Source organism: Engystomops pustulosus, chromosome 4 (assembly GCF_040894005.1).
Source record: "Engystomops pustulosus chromosome 4, aEngPut4.maternal, whole genome shotgun sequence".
Classification (NCBI taxonomy): Eukaryota; Metazoa; Chordata; class Amphibia; order Anura; family Leptodactylidae; genus Engystomops; species Engystomops pustulosus.
This window is the reverse complement of record NC_092414.1, coordinates 126,598,263-126,620,822: the sequence shown is the minus strand read 5'-3', so window position 1 is coordinate 126,620,822 and position 22,560 is coordinate 126,598,263. Positions and strand designations below refer to the sequence as shown.

Genomic DNA, 22,560 nt, shown 5'->3' with positions numbered 1-22,560 from the left:
CGTGCCTGGGCAGTGTTATTACTGTAATATAGGAATAATAACCTATAAGGTCCCATATACATTTCCTGAACAAATGTGATCTGATTTGTTAATTCTAGACAGTACAGTACAGATAGAAGATGTAAAGGACACCTGTCATCAGGTCTCTGTAACTAATTCTGTTAGAGCAGCTCACAAGGATTCTGTCCCAGCCTTTATTGAGTTAATTCATACATCCATCATTCTAAAATCATACTTTCTATATTATGTAAATAAGGCGGCACATGGAGAGAGAAAGTGATGTCACTGCTGTTACCACTCCCCTCACTTCCTATGCTCGTCTGTATGTAATGTATAGTAAAGCATTGCCAGTGTATGTGCTTTATATGCTATGCTCTCTTATACACATGTGTGAGACACAGACATCAGCTACACAAGTACCTGCCATGCTCTGTTCTCCTGTACACATGGGTGAGACACAGATATCAGTTACACAAGTACCTGACATGTTCTGCTATACACATGTGTGAGACACAGACATCAGCCACACAAGTACCTGACATGTTCTGCTATACGCATGTGTGAGACACAGACATCAGCTACACAAGTATCTGACATGTTTTGCTACAACAAGGCTGCATCTTGGAGCAGTTGTATAGATGTACAGGCTGCAGGGGGCATGGCCACCTGGAGGTATAGAGAGGAGCCAACACCAAGAGTGTCACATCGTTATACAGGCTGGGGATCAGTCAAGCACTGGGTTTTTGGCTGTGCCTCCCTCTCATGAATAAGCTGGATATGATAATGATTCATTGAACCCCTGTCAGGTCATTTGCATACTAAAACTACCTGATTGTTTAAGTTTACAGGCATGTAGAGGGACAATGATGGGATATGGGCAATGCTTTCTAATGGCAGTTTATGAAAATATATTTAGTTTGGGGGGTTGTCTGACAGGTTCTCTTTAAGTCACTGGCCTTTGGAAAATATTTTACAACTAATATCTGCACAAATGACATGACTGCTACACATGGTAGACACTGGGCAGACCATAAGCAGGCATAGATTATACGGATGGTAATTTATTTTATTTTATGTGGCAACCTTTTTAAAATGTGGCCATGTTATTCTTTATATTGCCATGATTCACTTTGCTGTCAACCAGGTGGAGTAGATTCTTTCCTGCCTTTACTGTACGTCAATAGGAACTCACATACCTTTAATGGAATGTATAATTTGCATTCCTTGTAAAGAAAGCAAATCAAGTCTAGCTATAACATCTTTTACATTGTGCTCCAAGTCACATAGGGAACATGATCTGCTTATTTGCTTCCAGCTTCTACATGAAAGTAACCATATAAAATACACATAAACAACATAAGAGCAGTGATCTGGATATTACCCTGCAAATCCTCATTCTGTTTCCAATGCAGGGGGTATTCCTTGGCCCTATCAAGGAACTTTTATCTTCCTGGCGGTTTAGAATTCCTGGTTTTGTGTGCCATTTACAACTTGGCTTCTATTGTCTATAGGGACAAAGCAGAGAGCATCTGGATCATAGCCAAGGCTGATACATATTATCAGCTGAACAAACGCATTCATCTGTGCCTGGCTGATTTTCAAGGGTGTCATTTTCATCTTTCTTACTTTGCTTTCAGATTTCTCTACACTTTGCATTTATTTTAGTCTTTATTTTTCAGGTTTAAAGCCAATACGTGCATGTCAACATCAGTGTATGTATCATCCAAGAATCATTAACTTATATTAACATATTTTTGGAAACAGCTCAGATGTGAAATATCATTTTATTACTTCTTTTGGCTTCTGTATAGTGATGTACGGACCCATGGGAGTTTGAGTTTGGCCGAGCTGAGCTGAACCCGATCTTGAAAGTCTGTTCAAGTTCTGGTACCAAACCTCTTCCACAAAATAGTGGCACATGGCATTTCTAGCATGTAAGTGCTGGCATTCACATGTTGGTATCATTAGAATGTAATGTAAGCACCAATCATGGCCGCTATATATTTGGTGACCGGGATCCAGGACTGAACTTTTGATGAAGATCCAGGGGACCCCAAACGTCAAACTGGACTTTGTGGTTCATGTCCTCTCAAAACTACAACTGTATCTTTCTTCTTCCTACTTTTAAAAAGGAATATTAGATTTCTAACCTTATTCTCTAATAAAATGTATTGAAAAGTAATCATGTAAATAATTCTTATATTCAATAAATACATTGGGAGAGATGTACTAGCTAAAACTAGAAAAAAATTGGGTAAGCATGTCTCAAACGAAACTTGCCTTGGCATAATTTATTATGTGCTATAGACACTTTTTCACCTCAGTAAAAATTTTAAAAAGTCACTAGAAAAGGAGCTTGGTTTAGGGGTTTTTTAAAGCACAAAATGCAAGCCAAATAAGATGTAGTAAGAGAAATAGTATAGTTGCTAATGTGTTTATCAAGAGGAGCCCAATTTATCTCACAGACTAAACCATGATTTTGATATCTGGCGTACACTCCCTGCAATAGGTGCAGATCCTGTAGTGCGGCCAGGAATTGTGCCTATTTCCACAGCAAGAGGGGCATGGGGAATTATGAAGGGGGTACTGCTGATGATAGAGTGGGATGGAACATGAAAGAGCACAGGCTATGGCGCAATTCTATGCCAGGCCGGACCTGACATGGAACTGCCCCACCAGTGCAGTGCAGGAGCCTCCTGGATCTATTAAGAGGCTGGTAAATTGGTCAGGTGCCATATGCTGCAGTATTTAGCCCAGATAAATGTGCCCTAAAGTCTCACTGCTATTTTTCACGTACATGGGTGGATTCTTATTTTCTAGGGACAAACTTACGCATTACATCCCTGACCACCGCCATATATATGCAATGTGAAAAACAGCACAGAATTGTCTATAAGAAGCTGTGAAACATGTTGTGGGCTGTCTTTTGTGTTTCATTTGTATTTGATAGTCCTTACATTGTGGCATCATTATGTCTCTTCACCCTGCCGGCTTTACATACAAGTTTTTTCATTTTTAAAATTCCTTTGAAACTATGTCTTCTGGGGCCCTTTTATCTGCTGTAGTGACAGTATAGTGCCATTAATCTTAACGTCTGACACTAAAAACTGTGTCCCAAATGCATTTTTTTATTCAATGCCTTATAAATGGAGACTACTAGCTCCTTATAATGTATTTAATTTACCACACACATTAATCATTTTTATTATTTAACTCCCCTTAGATCAACATGACCTATAGTTATAGACCTACTTCTAGTTATCTTGCACATTAAATGTGCATAATAAGGAATCGATCATTTATTTGCATGTTTTTCATATGCAAGTCTAAGATATGACAAGGATCTCTGAGTAGGGTTCCCACAAACTATGATATTCTATGGGTTCTGTAGGAATGGGGCTCTCTGATGTAAAAAGGTTGGGAATTGCTGCTTTATTGGTGGATATAATCTGTGGTTGTTTGCTTACCTTTTACATTAGAGTCTTGTGGATCCATGTAGATGGTTTGCCTAAAGCTATGTTATGCCTTTATCAAAAGATTGTGTTAAATTATATTTACAATATGATGATATACATTTTACAGATTGCATTTTAATGTAAAGAAGCATTACATCTAATATAATATTTTATAAATTCTGGTGTTCCTGTTTAGTTAGTGTTTTTATACAGGGAGTTAAACAATGGATTCAATACAAGTCAAGTATACAAAGTTATAAGCTAAAAACAACCATTTCTTGTTACATTCTGTACCAATTGCAAACGGTACAGTCCATTGTAAAACATAGTCTAGTGGATTCTGAAAGCTTATCCTGAGCAGGTCAGTGAACAGTGACCTATCATACAATTTCTTTTAACATGCATTCATTTGTAGAGCCATAGGTTCGGTGTGTTGTTCCTTGTTAAGAAATCTGTGACAAAATCCATGCAGTTCCAAAGGTCGCTGGTAGCTTTGTCTGCTGTCCTTTTATCTAACAGGATTGATAAAATTGCAAGAAAATGGACTTATGTCTAAAATTACCACAAATGTGTATTAACCGTAATATGATCCAAAAAGGCAGTTTTGAGTACAGTAAAAAAAAAAGCCAATAAAACACCGGAGTTAACATTCTGTGCCAAAGCCTCGCTACATGTGCACATAGCCATACCCACAACTACCAAACACTTTCATTTCTATTAAATATAAGAAATAGAAATTCTTATATCATTATGTCATTTTAAAACACCAAGTAACAAAAAAAATGTACACAAAACCAATAAAATACAGGCTGTCCCCAGGTTACGTACAAGATAGGGTCCGGAGGTTTGTTCGTAAGTTGAATTTGTATGTAAGTCGAAACTGTATATTTTATAATTGTAGTTCCAGACAAAAAAAAAAAATTGCCCCAGGACAATTGGAGTTTAAACATTTTTTGCTGTAATGGGACCAAGGATTATCAATAAAGCTTCATTACAGACACCTTACAGCTGATCATTGCAGTCTGGGACTATAGTAACATCCAGAGGAGCTTCACCAGAGGTCAGAGGGGTCTGTCTGTAACTATGGGTTGTCTGTAAGTCGGGTGTCCTTAAGTAGGGGACCGCCTGTACATTGGTTTAATTTTTGAAAATGTATTAAAACACAATAATACCTATATAAATTTGGTATCAACTTGATCGTACCTAACCAAAGAATAAAGTAGATGTATCATTTGGAATGCACAATGTGTTTTTTTTCCAATTTCAACACATTTGCCATTTTTTCAAGCTTCCCAGTACATGCCATGGAATAATAAGTAAAGTAAAATTTGCTATGCAAATAAGCCCTAACACAGAAAACCCTGCACCCTTAAGGCGTTAAACAACTCTAAGCAGTGTGTTTTAACTCTTTCAGCTCTCTTCCTGGGTATAGTATGCTATGAGCATTATTTTCAAACATCAAACTGAAAGGGTAAGTCCTGCCCAGAAACATTAAATTTAAGTGCATAGTCACTATACAGACTGGAATATAAAATGGAGCAGAATTTCTTAATAAAATTTTTTACTATGCCCCCTGCACAGAATCAAAAATAATCTGAAATGGTGGTTATGCTTTAAACCATTTTTATATGTGCAAGAATGGACTTCTTTTTGCCTTGCATTGATATCTATATATTAACATGGCCAGCTTCCCATTAACTTAAACTAACACACTAGATTAAACAGGTCTTTTACTATGATGGACCTTCATTAAGCCAATATCTTATGTTTAATTAAAACGGTTGGGCCATAATAGACAATTCAAAGGAGCAACCAATGCAAGGCCCCTGGCCTGTACCATAGTGAATCTGTCCTGTAAGGATCCTTCAGGTCTCATTAAAAACTAATTGGATAAAACCGAAGAAGTTTTTTAGTAAGTAGAGGAAGTGGATAGTGGTGAACCTAAGCCCACAGGAAATTGTCCAGTTGATAAACCCCTTCATCAACTGGAGTGGTACCTCAAAGAAAATTTGAAGGGTACATTAGGACCGTTGAGTCTCCCGTGAGCTAGGTAATTAAGAGCCTTCTAGCTCCCAACACACTCCAAGCTTTCCTTACTGTCATGAAAACGTACCATGGGTTATTGTTGTTTAATTTTTGTCTCTCTTGTCCCTTGCTGTCTGTATTGTTTGTATTATTGTATAAAAGCAAATAAAAAATAATTTGATAATTTTTGTTATTTGGTAGTAGTTTTCTGTTACACCTGTCCTAAGTGGTAGGCATAGGAGGAATAAGAAAAAAAAGGAAAATGTTACATTTAACACAGAGGATATGGGCAAGGTAAAAATCTAAGCCGATATAAAAGTGTAACCACCAAGACTCTTTTATACATGTATCTTATGAGCTTTATACAGGAGTCTAGATGTCTAGGGGAGTATAGTTTTATTTTATATTTGACCTGTTTGATGTTCTAATGATACCTAAGATATGTAACCTAAAATCCCCTAGCCCTTGCCAGTAATAACTAGGAAGGCTTCAGTATGATTTAGAAAATCCATATTTTAGCTGGAATTAGTACTGACTGATGGATGGAGAATAGCTTCACACCCAATGGCATTGCCTTTGTGCATGCCTTTTCATCCAAATGCTTTCCTCGCATATCAAAGAAAGGTGCCAATTAAGGCTGAATAATTTGAGGATGTTGAGCAAACCTCCTGTGCTGTAGTCATATACAGTAATTAAAATAGGCCATGTTTTATCCATAATAATATTTATAAGGTTGCGCTTGTGAAAAATTCAGATATTTTATATTTTTTGCTTCATATAACCATGCACGTCTTCATTGAATTTATGAATATTTTACAATAGAACAGCTAACATGAAAGCTATAATAAATAACATACACGTGTATCATACTGCTACATTGTTCTACACACAGCCCTGTTTACACAGTAATTTAATTCATGAGGTATCTAACAAATAGGGGCAGATTTATCAAGTTGCCTGAAAGTTAGGATATTTCTACTTGCCCATGGCAGCCAATCGCAGCTCCCCTTAAAAATATTCATGAGCACTGGTAAAATGAAAGCTGAACTGTGATTGGTTGCCATAGTCAACTAGAAATATTCTGACTTTCAGACAGCTTGATAAATCTGCCCCATAAAATACATTTGTACACAGAAATATTTCCTGTGCCTGTAAAATGAAAAAATGAAAACTGCACTCTATAGCAGTCCTCCAACATATTGGGGCTCATTTAATAAGGCTCAATTCTGTCGGGTTTCCCGAATATTTCCTTTTTGCATCAAATTGACCCGGGATTGTGGCGCATCGGCGCCAGCTTGCATGCGACAGAAATCTGGGGGCGTGCCGTCGGACAACCCGACCTATTCGGACAAACCACAGAATTTAAAAATGAAATTGTGTCGCAAGATCAAGCACTCACATTCACCAGGGAGAAGGTGAACTCCGGCAGTCCTCAGCGGGGAAGCGACACATGCCGGAAATTGGAAGCACGACCATAGTAAATCGCAGCAGACCCGAATCCTCGTCGGACAATGCACCACGGGATCGCGACAGGACCGGGTAAGTAAATCTTCATCATTGTACGTTGTTATACTACTGAACACAGCACCTTAAGCACTAGTTCCCAGGTCCATCTCCTGCCTGTGGGTCCATTGTAGCTCCATCCCTGAATATTTAGCATATAATTCTCGAATTTCATGTATCTCAATCTGAGTGTTCTTCAGTGTTAATAAGCATATTGCAGGAAATTTATGGTAAGAAAATAGTAAGGGACCAGCTACAGACAATAGAGCTACAACTTGTTTTACATGTGCATCAAAGTTCTGGGCAATGCTCTGTTGGGGAACACTGGTTCCTTGTATTTACATGGATATTACTGACACCTACTAATGAAAATTTTGTAGAACATGCACAGTCCACCATTGCAATTCAAATTATGCAATGGAAGGATACTATGCTCTGCTCCACTGCATAAAGTTCAGCATTGGTTTTAGGAAGAAGACAAACAGTTTAAGTTGCTGATTTGACTTTCAAATTCCCCAATCATGATTTAATGATTATCTTTGGGGTGTGCTTGAAAAACTAGCCTCATCGATGGAGGTCCCACCATTGAACTTTAAGGGCCTTGTGGTTTGCAAATTCAACTGCCTTAGCCTTGTTGAGTCCACACCCTGGACTCAAAGAGATCCTGTCATCACGATCAAACATTTCACATAATGTCAGGTTCCCATAAGCTGTTCAATTCCAGTTTTCCAATCATCTTTTCTGTTCAATAGACTTTTATTGAAGATGGCATATAAAAACTTTCAAAGTATTAACATTGGAACAAGTGCAAACTAAGTCAGTATACGTATCATAGTGTATATAGAACAAATGTCATACACCGTAGGTACAATTTAGAAAAATGAATAGCCGTTTCATGAAACCAATCATCTTTTATAATAACCATCACTAGATCCACTCACTTTAACAAAAAAAAGTTAACTTCAGGTAGCCAGGTGTACTGTCTTAGAAACCTAGAAACCTCTCATGTGATACATTTTCTTTTCTGCTCATTGGCTGCATAAGTGTTATATTACTGAATCAGAAATCCCAGCACATATCTTCATAGCTTGTTTAAACCCGTAACATTTTAGTAAGATGAACAATGAGATGAATGTAACTGCCCTCTCCAATACACATAGGTCAAGTACCCCTAGACTTAATAAGTCAAGAATAACTTCCATAGCCTCTCCATTCATGCTTTAATAGAACAATGGTAGCTACTACAGTAGTTATGGGGGAAAATAATTGCTTGAACATTGATAACATGGTGTATCTAATTATAGAAAGAGATCGGAACAGGCTTCCATTGTAAAGTTCAAGTGTACAGGGGTCTTGGATGATGCTGAATGATGAGAAAACAGCTGGACTTTGGATAATAACTGCGTTCTCTTGAGAGCAATTGAGAAGCATCGGCAAGCCTCCCCGAGATTGTATTTTATAGAAGTAGTTTGACATTAAATGTAGACGTGCAAATCTAGATTAAAAGAAGATAATCACATGTTGAGCAACTGGACTCTAAGCTGACACAAGGAAATCATTTTAAAAGCATTATAGAGTCTCATTCAAGTATCCCTTTTATTTGCTTTTCCTTATGCAGGTTAATCTCCTTTTTTTGTAAAATTCATAAATGTACATTTAAAAAGATGAAATTTACGGAATGATCGTGTACTGATACATTTCTTTAAAAAAGTTTATTGAGAATTCATTACCTCTTTTACATTGTTAATAAACTGTAAGCAATATTTTAGCTATTTATCGGTGATGTTACTTAGAATACATGGTTAAACATGAATTAAAAGTATCTGTGAATTCCGTAATTTTTTATATACAGTCACGAGAAAAAGAAAATGAACCATGTTTGAATTCTATGGTTTACATAGGAGGAAATAATTTTTAAAAAGTACAGGGTTCTCAGAGGTCTTAAAATTTGTTAAATTATGCTTCACCGCAAATCGCCATAATAGTATGTTGGCAGGCGACAAGGGGAGTATGGTGAGATGCTGGCACCAATTGCAGGTGTTGATCCATTGACAGAGGCATTTAAAAGCCATTGCGCAAGGAACCACCATATTGACTCAGATAGTCACTCCACGTGACATAATCAGGGAACGGCGATCTGTAACCATGACAGCCTGGAATCTATAGAAGACTACAGGACCTGTTATTTATGTAGATCTGTAACAATTTGCCCGTGTTGTTGCATAGCAAAACTTCCATATACTGCAATACAGGCGGTCCCTTACTTAAGGACACCCGACTTACAGACAACCCATAGTTACAGACAGACCCCTCTGACCTCTGGTGAAGCTTTCTGAATGCTTTACTATAATCCTAGATTGCAATAATCAGCTGTAAGGTGTCTGTAATGAAGCTTCATTGATAATCCTTGGTCCCATTACAGCAAAAAATGTTTAATCTCCAATTGTCACTGGGGCCAATTTTTTTTTTTTCTGGATCTACAATTATAAAATATACAGTTTCGACTTGCATACAAATTCAACTTAAGAACAAACCTCCAGACCCTATCTTGTACGTAACCCGGGGACTGCCTGTACAGACAAAGCCATACCATGATACATGTTCCCTTAAATATTAATAAAGATCCACTAGCAGTCAATTTGGCATTTATAGATAGTAATTAACAAGTATACATTTGTGTAGGTTTCACGTTTCAGTCTACTTTGTCCACTCTTTCCTCCACCAGGGTGGTCAGCACAAACCATATTCAAGAGTCTAAATTAAGAGGCAATTGCCCATATAAACACCTATTTCCTAAACACTAAGGGGAAAATGAGCAGACCTTTGGATACTAAAGTACAAAATCACTAAAACTAAGTTTTGCCAGACTGTGTATTATTTAATAATATTAGATGAAGAAAAAACTTCTCATCATTTGTCATTAAAGGGGTTTGCCGCAACTGCATGTTTTGTACTCTGTGTGCAAGTACCGGGGGCAGGATATTAGGTATTTTACCAATATAGATCTGCTGAAAGTTCTGCACCACTTTCTTGAAATGTAAAATAAAGGAAATTTTTATCAGCTATCATTTATTTCCATAAAATGGCCACAGATGGAGGATTATGTGATCCTAACTGTTACCAATCCTAACAAATCACCCTTCCATGACTTTTAGACTGTTTTCATGAACACTAAAATAAGGTCTTGAAAGGTAGATTTGTCATGGACAGCTAGTATCACATGACCCTCAATTTGCGTCCATTTTATATACAGGAATAGCAGTTGATGAGGTAAAATACATTTCTGAACTAGGGGGCTAAAGCGTTTCAGAACTTTTAATAGATGTATATTGGTAAATTACCTAATATACTGCCCCCCACACTTACACATACATTACAAAACAAACATAATGTAAAGGGGCCAGCAACTTTAATTAAGAACATTCAGGAACATATATTTATTCAGAGCCTGTGAACCTATTATCTGTGTATCTGCTTTAATAATTCATCGTGATATTATTTTGTGTTAGATTATATGAAGCCATTTCTGCACAGATAATTGTAACTCCAGCCATAAAACCAGAAAGACCAAATAATCTAGCCTTCTTCATATTTAATGAACAGCCGGCTATAAATGACTTAATTAAGCATTAATTAGTAGGTGGGAGATAAGATGACACCTGGGACAGTCTGCCTCATTTGCAAGATCTTCTTTGGTGGTGTTATCTCACAACAGCACCTCACCTCTCAAGTGTCGGCTTGCTGTTATCAGAGTGACAGAATAATTTGATGTTTTGCGTTAAAAAGACTAAAATTAACAGAGCCAACATATAAATTTTAATTGGATTTTTTACACCTTTGGTGCTCATGAGCCATGCATCTAAGGTGTGTTCCTGTTACTTTTGGTAGAAAGTGCACTACTGCTTCAGGAGCTTGTATCAAGCCATTTTGTTAGCATGAGATACCAGATAACATACTATATTATTATAGTGACCACACATTTTAAAGAAATGATAAAAGATGGTAGAAAAAGCAGTTTTTTCTTCTAATAGTTCTTAGATATATATTAAATGTGAAACATTACGTAGACCCTCCTCCCTCTCAGTTATTGCATATTGAGGTGTTACCATCAGAAAACAGCAGCATAAAAGCAAAAATAAAGTTAAGACAAACATTGGTAACTAATATTGATGAGCACTTGAAAATGTTTTTCCACATTTAAAATTAATTATTCTCACACTTTAAATTAATGTCCACCTGTTGAAACAGGTTGTCCATCTAATGCGCAAAACTTGAACTGTGGTAAAAATTTGCAAATTGTTGCAGCTTTCAATTCTATATTAATTTATAACACAGGTAGACTTTTTTAGTGTACTTTTTTCGGGTTTCTGGTTTTCTTGCATAAGCATTATATAATAGTGGCATTTGAGCATACAAAAGAACTGTGAAAAGTAGGCAAGTGTCACAGAAAGATTTGTAAATCTACACAATATTCAACAAAAGTTCGTCCATTTAAGAGGTTTCTTGATACAGTAGAAGGTTGAGCTTAATTGACAAATTGACAAATTTAAGTTACATATAATAGCTGTTAATGTAGTCATATATAGTAGAGTAGAACCATCTGAACATGTTTGTTTTCAGCAGGATTGGTCAACTGGCCATAGCACATAGACCAGCAGGGACATGAAATCTCTATTAACATCTTAACCACTTTTTTGAATATTGTACTTCATGGTTTTGTTAAGGGTATATGAAGCGTGGGCTGATCCCTCTTCATATGTATAGTTGTATTTAAGTATATGGTATGAGAGATCAGATCACCAAAGTACTCTATGGGGCCCTAGAAATAGTAAAAAACACACACAAGTGTGTGTGTATATACACTCACCGGCCACTTTATTAGGTACACCATGCTAGTAACGGGTTGGACCCCCTTTTGTCTTCAGAACTGCCTCAATTCTTCGTGGCATAGATTCAACAAGGTGCTGGAAGCATTCCTCAGAGATTATGGTCCATATTGACTTGATGGCATCACACAGTTGCCGCAGATTTGTCGGCTGCACATCCATGATGCGAATCTCCCGTTTTACCACATCCCAAAGATGCTCTATTGGATTGAGATCTGGTGATTGTGGAGGCCATCTGAGTACAGTGAACTCATTGTCATGTTCAAGAAACCAGTCTGAGATGATTCCAGCTGTGGCGTTGCAACGATGCTCAATTGGTACCAATGGGCCCAAAGAGTGCCAAGAAAATATTCCCCACACCATGACACCACCACCACCAGCCTGAACCGTTGATACAAGGCAGGATGGATCCATGCTTTCATGTTGTTGACTCCAAATTCTGACCCTACCATCCGAATGTCACAGCAGCAATCGAGACTCATCAGACCAGGCAACGTTTTTCCAATCTTCTACTGTCCAATTTCGATGAGTTTGTGCAAATTGTAGCCTCAGTTTCCTGTTCTTAGCTGAAAGGAGTGGCACCCGGTGTGGTCTTCTGCTATTCGTCTTCAAAGTTCGACGTACTGTGCGTTCAGAGATGCTCTTCTGCCTACCTTGGTTGTAACGGGTGGCGATTTGAGTCACTGTTGCCTTTCTATCAGTTCGAACCAGTCTGCCCATTCTCCTCTGACCTCTGGCATCAACAAGGCATTTCCGCCCACAGAACTGCCGCTCACTGGATGTTTTTTCTTTTTCGGACCATTCTCTGTAAACCCTAGAGATGGGTGTGCGTGAAAATCCCAGTAGATCAGCAGTTTCTGAAATACTCAGACCAGCCCTTCTGGCACCAAAAACCATGCCACGTTCAAAGGCACTCAAATCACCTTTCTTCCCCATACTGATGCTCAATTTGAACTGCAGGAGATTGTCTTGACCATGTCTACATGCCTAAATGCACGCCATGTGATGTACAGTAAAAAATATAGTAAAAAACAATACATCTATTAAAAAACTTACAGTTCAGCTCATCCTGCAACAAAATAACCCCTTACAAAGATCCTTTACACCAAACTATGAAAAAGTTATTGGTGTCAGAATATGGTGATATTAAAAAACGTTGTAGAAAAAATTTATTTTTTAATAAAATCTAGATAAATTTGGTATCTCTGTGATCATACCAATCCACAGAATAAAGAAGAGGTGTCATTTGGAGTGCACAGTGAAAGACATTAAATAGAGCCCAAAAGTAAATGTGGCAAATTTGTTTTTCCATCAATTTCACTGCATTTGTTTTTTTTTTTCAAGTTTATCAGTAATTTGCATGGAATATTAAATGGTACCACTAGGGAGTACAATTTTGCTATCCAGAAAATGTATCCTCATTTAAACATAAAAAGTAAACAGTTATGGCTTTTGAAAGAAGAGAATCTAAAAAACGAAACACAAAAAGGAAAAAGGGCATGGGGGGCAAGTGGTTAAGGTCATATTTCTCATGTGTACTGTTAATGTCAACCAGAATTGAAAGGCATTGGAATATGAAGAAACTATTAAACCTGTTATTTTTTCAATAGAATATGAGTAACCGTGTCTTGTACAATCAATTTACCGTTATTTAGTTTTACCTTTTCTTCTTCTGATATTATTTAGATGATTGCTGATTTTATTTCATCTCCAGTGGTGACTACAATACTCCATATTGACCAGACAGTAAAATGGTTCAGAAGGCTTAAATAATTGTTAATTTTTACTTTCAGTCTGTATTCATGGCTGCATCAGATATATCGGCACAGATAAGATGAAGTCACAGATGGGATTGTGCTATGTCATTTGACAGCCAATTAGAGCAATATGACAGAAATGATGAATTAATCACCACAGACAGGCTCACAATTCCCAGATAGAATTCCACCCAGGTTGAACCAGATTCTCAGCTCTATTTTTAGTAGAAATAGATTGCTGTGTTCCTGGTCTCTCCTAAGAATTCTAAGTATTGTATTACGCGTTACAATATTTAGAGACACTGATTTCTCTTGGCGTTCTTTTTTTCCCTTTTTTTATGAATTTTCCTTTTTTTGTGTGTGTATTGACAGATTCAAATCCATCTTTAGTCAGATATTTTTGAAAGATTTGCAATCAGTTTTATGGACTAATTATCATTTATAATTTTATATACAATGTAATAATGAATTTTATAAAAAAAAAAAGAGCAAAAAAAAGAACAAGTATTTTTCATGTCGTCTTAATAAGCACTTCTTATGTACAAGTTAAAGATGCTACAATTATCAAAGGACAAAAGCATATTTAACCCCTTAATTACCAGGCCTGCAAAGGCTTTAATGACTGGCACAGAATTTTGTTTTCCTGTGTGCTACTTTAAACATTTTGGCAGCATATTTTGATACATAGGCATTGTTAAAAATTAACAAATGTTAAAACATTTTTTTTTTATTTTAGTGGGGTAAAGTTACAAAAAGTTGAACAAGAGACATTTTGTAATGTACAGTCAAATGAACTCAAAATAACTATTATAAATGAATTCCCTAGTGTATGATGGTTGTTTTGATATATAATATTTATAGTATTGGGCCTATCTGGGCCTATTTATAGTCCTGGGGCTACTATGGCGATGCTTTTTATAGTGTAGCAAGAGATTCGTTTTTATTTTATTGGCATGTATTTCTGTATATGCCTATATATTCATATTTTATGTGTGTGTACATTACATTATTTTCCCCCCAAGAAGTCAAAAAAGACTCCTGGGGACACTAGAGTGTTTTAAAAAAGAAAATTTCTTTAAAAGTTTCCTACTATAACTTGGGCATCTATATGAATCTCAGTAACAGGGGAAATGGCCCCAACAGCTTTGCTTAACTCTTGTAGACCTGGAAGTCATGTGACTATCTAGTCTACAGAGCTGGCAGCAGTACTGGCTTCTGAGTCCACAGCATAGGGTGGCTTCAGCGCTATGAAGTGAAGAAAGGAGAATGCAGAAGTGGTAATAAACCAGAGGGTCTCTGGATTCCTCTGTGTGATTAACGCAGGAGCAAGAGAAACTACCACTATGTTAAGAAACTTTGCTGCAAGGGGCCTGTGGGGCCTATCAAAAGACAGTGGACAGTCAAGATTGAGTTAAAGAGTAAGAGCAAATAATTCATATTGTTTTTGTAATTAAAAGTTATACAATTTTCTACCTTTTGTATCAATTCCTCACGGTTTCCTAGATCTCTGCTTGGAAACAAGAAGATTTATTATTTCTTTCTGGGGGATAGAAATCTGTCTATGGCCATGTGATGTCACACAGGTTCACTGACATCACAGAGAGTAATCAGAGCTGTGTATGATATAAAGATTCTTGCACCTGTGTGACATCACATGACTATGGTAGCTTTATATCCACAGGAGGTAAGCAATTAAATTTCTTGTTGAATAACAGCAAGCAGAGATCTAGAAAACCACACAGAATTAATACAGCATATTGAAAAAAAACATAAAACTATTGCACAAAAATTACACAAATCATATCAGTTTTTGCTGAAAATTGACAAGCCATTTAACCTTTCAACAAACCTTGATCAAATCAGTAGTCAGGTGTGTGTACATGAACACTGTTTCTGATCCTATATATGATCTATATGATTATTTTTCTGGTATATTTTTACTCTCTGCTGCTTCTAACTATAATTAAAAGTCCTCTCTTAGCTGGTGGGTAGATGCCTAGCTGCTGAGACTTCCCTTCTCCTTAGATATTCTATGTAATCAGAGCAAGACAGAATTCAACTATGAATTCAAACAGTGATCACCTTAACTAGGAGATAAAAAATATTTAAAAGTTTTAGTTCCGCACCCTGATGTATTATTGCTCTGTACTCTATTACTCCCAGCCTTTCCGCTTGCTTTCATTCCTCCTCTGCACCACTTTAGAACACATAACATAAAAATTACATTGCACTTTGCGTTTTTACCATTATAAGGTAGACGTAAGGTAGACTCATGTTAAATTGAAGAACTTTCTTTGCCATGAGTATTTTCTTTCAGAGAGTGACAGAAACCTCTGACCCTAATGGGTATTTGGCCTTAGTGATTTCTATTATAATTGGTCCATGCTATTTATTGTAGACAAGTCATTATGGCATATTGAGGTTTAGAGAGGTACCTAGCTTAGGATATTATGTGTTACACAAGAGTGAGTCTTAGAATATATAGATTATATTTTTCAATTTTGAATTTTTCCATTTTTATTTTGAATAAACTATTATTATTTTTGTGTTTTTTTCCATTAACACTCTATAAAACTTTAAAGAAACCAATGTCTTTGAAGTGAAAAATATTTTAATTGAATTAAGTGTTTAATTCACATAAAACAAACAATGCAGACAGTGCTTCAGAATTTTGTTCTTTACCCAAAAATCAAGGTTATTTTTTTTTTTACTAGACATAACTATTAACTCATAAATGGGCAGATTCTGATCTGAAGTATAGTAAGACATTAAAGTGAGTGAAATAGATTGTTGAGTATCAAGGAATCACATAGTATTATCCAGCAAGATGCTCACCCCATGGGACTTAATGCATGACAGGACATATTATGAGTTCAGAGCCTATAAAATATTTAAAGGTTCTGAAGGAAAAGAAAGAATCCGTAATGGAGGTGGCACTAGGAAAGAAATTGAAACAGGAAATGAAATAAAAATACAGACACACATTTAAGAGAGAATTCATGGATGGATGGAGCAATAATAGATAGATGTGAGTAAGGATAGATTGAAGTGAGTAAACTTCAAGTCTTGCCAAAAATTGAAATTGGCATCAATCAGATAATGAGCAAAGGTAGTTTTAATTGAGAGAGAGTACTAAAACTCATTTGCCTATATGACTAGCATCTGGGGTTTGTCTTTTTCTTCTGCATATCACTGTATCACTATTTTTTATTTTTTTTTGGTCAAAACATTTTTATTGTAATTTTTGTTTTTTACAAACACACTGTTGCACAAAGGACCAAAACAATAAAAACAACCCACTCCACCCTCTCCCACCCACATTCCCTACAGCAGACAGATGAAGACCAAATTTATTAACTATGCCTAAGGACCAGATGATCACTCCACACAGGTCATACCTAGAGAGCAGGGATCCCTTCAACCCGCAGACAAGTAACTACGACAGTAATTTTTCCCTAAGAGGTAGACATCTTCATACAGTCACAGTCATCAACTCCTAGTGAGAGCTATTTCGTAAATCCATCAGGGCCCTATTCGGAAGTCCAGTCGTGTTCATCTTCCCCATAGTTTCTCAAATTTTTTGGGGCATTTTCTTTTCAAGTATACTGCCCATTCCAATCTAATTATACTGTTAACCTTATTTATGAATTCCTGTATTGTGGGTGCCAAAGTCTGGATCCATCAAGCCGCTATGGACTTGCGTGCCATATATAATAACTTTTGTATACACAGCATAGTGATCCCTTCTATATTATCATTTTCGATCAATCCCAACAAGCAGATCCTTGGATCCGGCTCTAGGTCCACTGATAGCACCTTCCGAATTAAATGCAAAACTTGTTTCCAAAATTCCTGCAGCTCCTTACTTTCCCATAACATATGCAATAGTTTGGCATCTGGCAACGAACATCTGGGACAGCAAGAATCTGGTCGTACTCCTATCCTATGAAGTAGGCTTGGTGTCTTATACACCCTATGCAGGAGATAAATTTGAGATAATCTTTGGGCCTCTGATGGAGATAATAATGGTGTCCCCTCTAAGATTTCTTCCCATTGGGAATCTGAGATTTCCCCTACCTCTGCTTCCCACTTCTCTTTTATCGTGAGGGGATGTCCTTTCAGGTATTCTCCCAGGAGACTAGAATAGATATTGGATATAATTCCCCTATTCGGGCCCCTTTCCACTATCAACTTCAGTGTACTGTGACTCGATAGTTGAAGCATACCATCTTTGAGCGGTTTCTCATATGCATGCCTCAATTGCAAAAAATTTATAAAATTGTGTGTGTGGCAGATTAAAGGTTTTCTGTTTCTTGCCAGTCATATATGGTGGATGAAAGCCACTGATTCCAGTAAAACTGGCAGAACATGTAATTTGTGTGGAAGCCCCTGAAAATAACAGACAGTTGGTGTCACGTCTGTGCATCCTCCTCTATCTAGGCTAGTAGGTTTAGGAGAAGTTGAGTTTTATTTTACCCAGTAGTCTGAACTGGACTAGTGGCTGACTTCTCTGATATCTGCAATTGTCTTGAAAGAGTTAACTCTGTACCTGCGATCACTTTCTCTTTCTACCTGCGGCATCGCCTAGCCTCCCTATGAGTATTTAGCACAGTTTATACCCCTTGCTGGTCAAACTTCTGTCATGCCTGGACATGTTTTTGATATCCTTCTGGTATTTGATTTCCATCTGTATTTTCTTACTTTATACTCTTTTTGGATTGTGATAGAGTTTGCTATCTCTGTTGCTGACCCAGTTTGTCCAATACGGCTTATTATGTATTTGTCTGTCTGTCTTGTTAAGTGTTCACACTGGACATAGGAAGGAAACGTCGCCCAGTTATCGTCCACCATTTAGGATGGACCTAATAAGTAGCCAGGTGACAGATTGGGGGGGCTCAGTGCTAGGGCTCATACATAGCAGTTGGATTTTAGCATGCCCAGTACTTTTGTGCCCAGGTGACTTTAACTGCAGACATATGCATATATGATTGCGATAGATTCCAGTAAAGTGAGTTAGTATTTATCCAAAAGCTGTCTGAAATGTATGGCCAATGTAAGAAAGTAGGACAACTAATGACCTTAGCCTAAAGTCTAATCTTTCTCAAACTGTAGATCTTGATGTACAGTAAATATCTTTATGTGCAGTACCCTATCTGAGTCCTGTTAGACCCGGTTGACCCACTTCTCCTGTGACATTACTAATAAATAAGATCTGCCTGAAATTTAGGAACAAAAGATGTTAAAATACCAACCTAACCCCATTATATGTTGAATACTTATGTCCCATAACCTTTGGTATAACAAAAGGCATTTTTAATAAACTTTACAAAATGAACAATGGTATTTTAAAAGGACTGTCATGTCACTACTGGTATTTATAGCAAAGGTTGTATCTCTTGCTGTGAATATATTTATTTCCAGATGGTATTACAACTGGAAGAAATGTAATCTCTGTACTGTAATTTATTCTGCTATGCTGAACGTCTTGATCCCTATTAGACTTTTCAGCACCACTATCTAGACTCTTCTGAGCCGAATGTGAAATGTTTGTTGCACTCAAGGGGTTAAACACCTCTCAGAACTGTTGCCTTTCTGAATTGAATTAACCTATTTAACTAGTGTGTACATGCACTTTCACTGCTTTTTATTTAAGACACATTAATTCCACCATTTAACCTGTATGTGTGCTTAAAGAAAGTACTTCAAGCTGTAAATGGATTAGCAGGTATTTTCTGTTATATATATATTTTCTTTAAAAACAATATTTATTTGATTATATCAACAGAATAAAGATGAAATAAATATATTTACATAATAGAAATCCAATCGGTTTCCCATTAAATTTATATAACTTTTCTCAACACAGCCGCATAATGCAGCATCATTTGGTGACACGGATAACATGCCAGTTGATATATCAGCATAACGGTGCATGAAGTACTAGTTATAGATTGTCTCACCACCCATATTTATCCAAATCTTGTTGTGTTATGAAAAAGACTATGAAGGTGACCTAGATAATAAATATACAGCTGAGCTTCAAGAAACAGGGGCCAATTCTCCGCTGTTCTTCTTTACACTTTTATTTGTGATGAAAAGCTGAAAATGGTTGCAGCCCATATTATATACACAGCTATGTTACAGATATGTTATCTTTGAGGGCTTCAATGAGGCATTTGGGAGTCTTTGATTCATCTATGTGTCCCTCCAATAATGACCACTTTATGCTAACGGAGGTTTTCACTGTATTAATAGGATAGGGAATAAGGGTCTGAATCCTGATAATCTACTGTTAGAAAATCTCAGTAATAACACAATCATACTGGCAGATTGAACATTGCACATGGAATGTTGTTGAGCCTGTTTGGCCACCCACTTCTGTAGGACTTCCAGGAGAGCATTCTCTGGCATTCACATAAAAATGAAAGAAGCACTGGCTAAATATGGGCAGCAGCACTTCATTCATATGTGACATAAGGGACACTTGTGGGCATATGTACTGGTGATCACTTGGGTCAAAGTTGTTAGACCCATATTGTTCAGGAACCTATTACCTATATTGTATATATGTATTGGGAAAGCGATATATTAGTGAACAAACCAACAACATCTATGTCGCATGCCATGAATTCATCCCCCAATGTTACGTGACTTACAATGTTTACACTGAGAGAAAGGTATATACAAGGATCTCCAGATTTAAACAAAAAAAAGTTTATATTTTATATTTTGAAGGTAAGTTTTATAAATGTTTTTCCAACCATACAATAATAATGCATAATTCATTCTTACTTTCTAGATGCATCATCCTATTCAGATGAAGCCTGCTGATAGTGAAAAGTCAAATGGTAAGTTGATATTTCTTACATGTGTAACATGATGATCTATGTATTGAAGAAGAAAAATATTTCATTCAGCTATTGGCCTTTTAACATGAATGTGATGAGGCTAAGTACGTGTGTAAGTCCAGTAAGTCATGATGCTGTAAGCTTTCGGAGTACCCTGGCACTAATAGCCACAACTACTGTGATGATACACAGAAGCTCACAGTATCATAACCCACTATGACACTGTGAGTGCTAATCATAAGAGACAGGGTTGGACTAGGAAATGTAGACCATGGACCATATATCCTAACCTGATTGTACAGACAATGATTTACTTTGAAAAAAAAATACATATATATATATTTGATTTTTTATTTCCTCCTCTGCTGATAATTACTTTGTATTTTCATAGAGTAAATCTTCACAGAAGATTCCATCCCCCTTGATACTATACACAACAGCTGCCAGTAGTTGCTGTGATAAAATGTGAATGATAACTAGTAAACATTCCCATAAATTCAATTAATTGAACTTTGTAAAGAAATTCCTGCAGGTCATTACAGCCAGGAATGTTTCTTTAGGAAAGAAAAGCTCTTAGCCTCATTAATTAGAACCAGGGTTTTAGAAGATCTGCATATCTCCCAATGCAAATCATGAATGCCTATAGTTCCCAGTGGGCTTTTGTTTTCCTTCTAATTTTAGAACTCGTAATTTTACAGACTTCATTAAAGGGAACATTTTATAGCTGAATCAAATTGAATTTAATAGCAGAATTTTGTATAAAATGTGTTTTAAGTTTAGTCTGTCTATTCTGATTGTGATTTATTTAAATGGACTGTTTTAGTATGATTACTGTACAGTGTCCTTTTGCTGTAGTCATCGTAATATAGCTAAGGCAATGTAATCCTGGTTGTCCTGCCTGTAGTTTATTCACTCAAGGAATTCATGATCAACTTTTATATTATGTGTTCCCTAGCTGCTTCTTATTCTATGCCTTGTAGATCATAAACGGATATGCAAATAAGATTTCTAGAATGGAACGTGAAACAATGCCTCTTATGCTACCATAAGCTTGCTATAAATGAATGTCTGACTTTCGAAAAGCCTTGTTAGTGACTTGGAATAATAGCTCAACTGTTAAAGGATTTTTGTAATGTGTATGTAAGTGTTTGGGATCGGATATTAGGCATTTTAGCACTATACATCTATTAAAAGTTCTGCACCGCTATCTTTAAAATGTAAAGCCCCCTGAGTCAGAAATGTCTTTTGCCTCATTAGCTGCCATTCCTGTCCACAAAATGGCTGCAGATGGAGGGTCATATGATCCTAACTGTCCTTGACCAATCACCTTTCCAAGATCTAAAGCTTGTATTCATAAACACAATCATAAAGGCATGGACAGTTCTCATGACCCTCCATTGGCGGCCATTTTATGGAGAGGAACGACTGGCTGATAAGATGAAAGCCATTTTCCAAAAGGTTAAATATCACTTTACTAATACTGACAAAATAATTAAAAAAAAAATACACATGCTATATCCAATAAAAGTGAGGGCCAAGAGTTGTTGACCTTGTATTAATTGAAACATTGAAAACAGCATGTAATTGTATTTATAATCAATGATTAAAAGACACTTTAACTAAGATTTATTGATTCCTAATCTGTACACAAACTTTACATCTTTGTAAAATGTCACTCTATATGTGCAAATACGCACCATATATAACTTAGTATAAGCTGACCCGAGTATAAGCCGAGGCCCCTAATTTTACCACCAAAAACTAAAAAAAACATATTGACTTGAGTATAAGCCTCAGGTAGGAAATGCATTGGTCACAGCCTCTTAGTATATAGCCAGCCCCCAGTTGTATATAGCCAGCCCCCCAACAATATATAGCCAGTCCCCTGTAGTATACAGCAGCCAGCCAACCCCCTGTAGAACACAGCAGCCAGCCAACCCTCTGTAGTATTCAGCAGCCAGCCAACCCACTGTAGTATTCATCAGCCGGCCAACCCCCTGTAGTATACAGCAGCCAGCCCCCTGTAGTGTACAGCAGGCAGCCCCCTGTAGTATACAGCAACCTGTCAGCCCCCTGAAGTATACAG

The 22,560-nt window shown here is 36.8% G+C and overlaps 1 protein-coding gene across 26 annotated transcripts in view; it reads left to right on the top strand.

Moving 5' to 3' along the window:
* The window catches only part of CELF2 (CUGBP Elav-like family member 2), a 330,610-nt gene that overhangs the window by 217,727 nt on the left and 90,323 nt on the right, over window positions 1–22,560 (top strand). For all 26 annotated transcript variants that reach the window (XM_072147397.1, XM_072147398.1, XM_072147396.1 and 23 more), the window contains exon 4: window positions 20,426–20,474. In XM_072147397.1, the coding sequence (XP_072003498.1) occupies window positions 20,426–20,474 (49 nt within the window). The remainder of the gene's footprint in view (window positions 1–20,425; window positions 20,475–22,560) is intronic.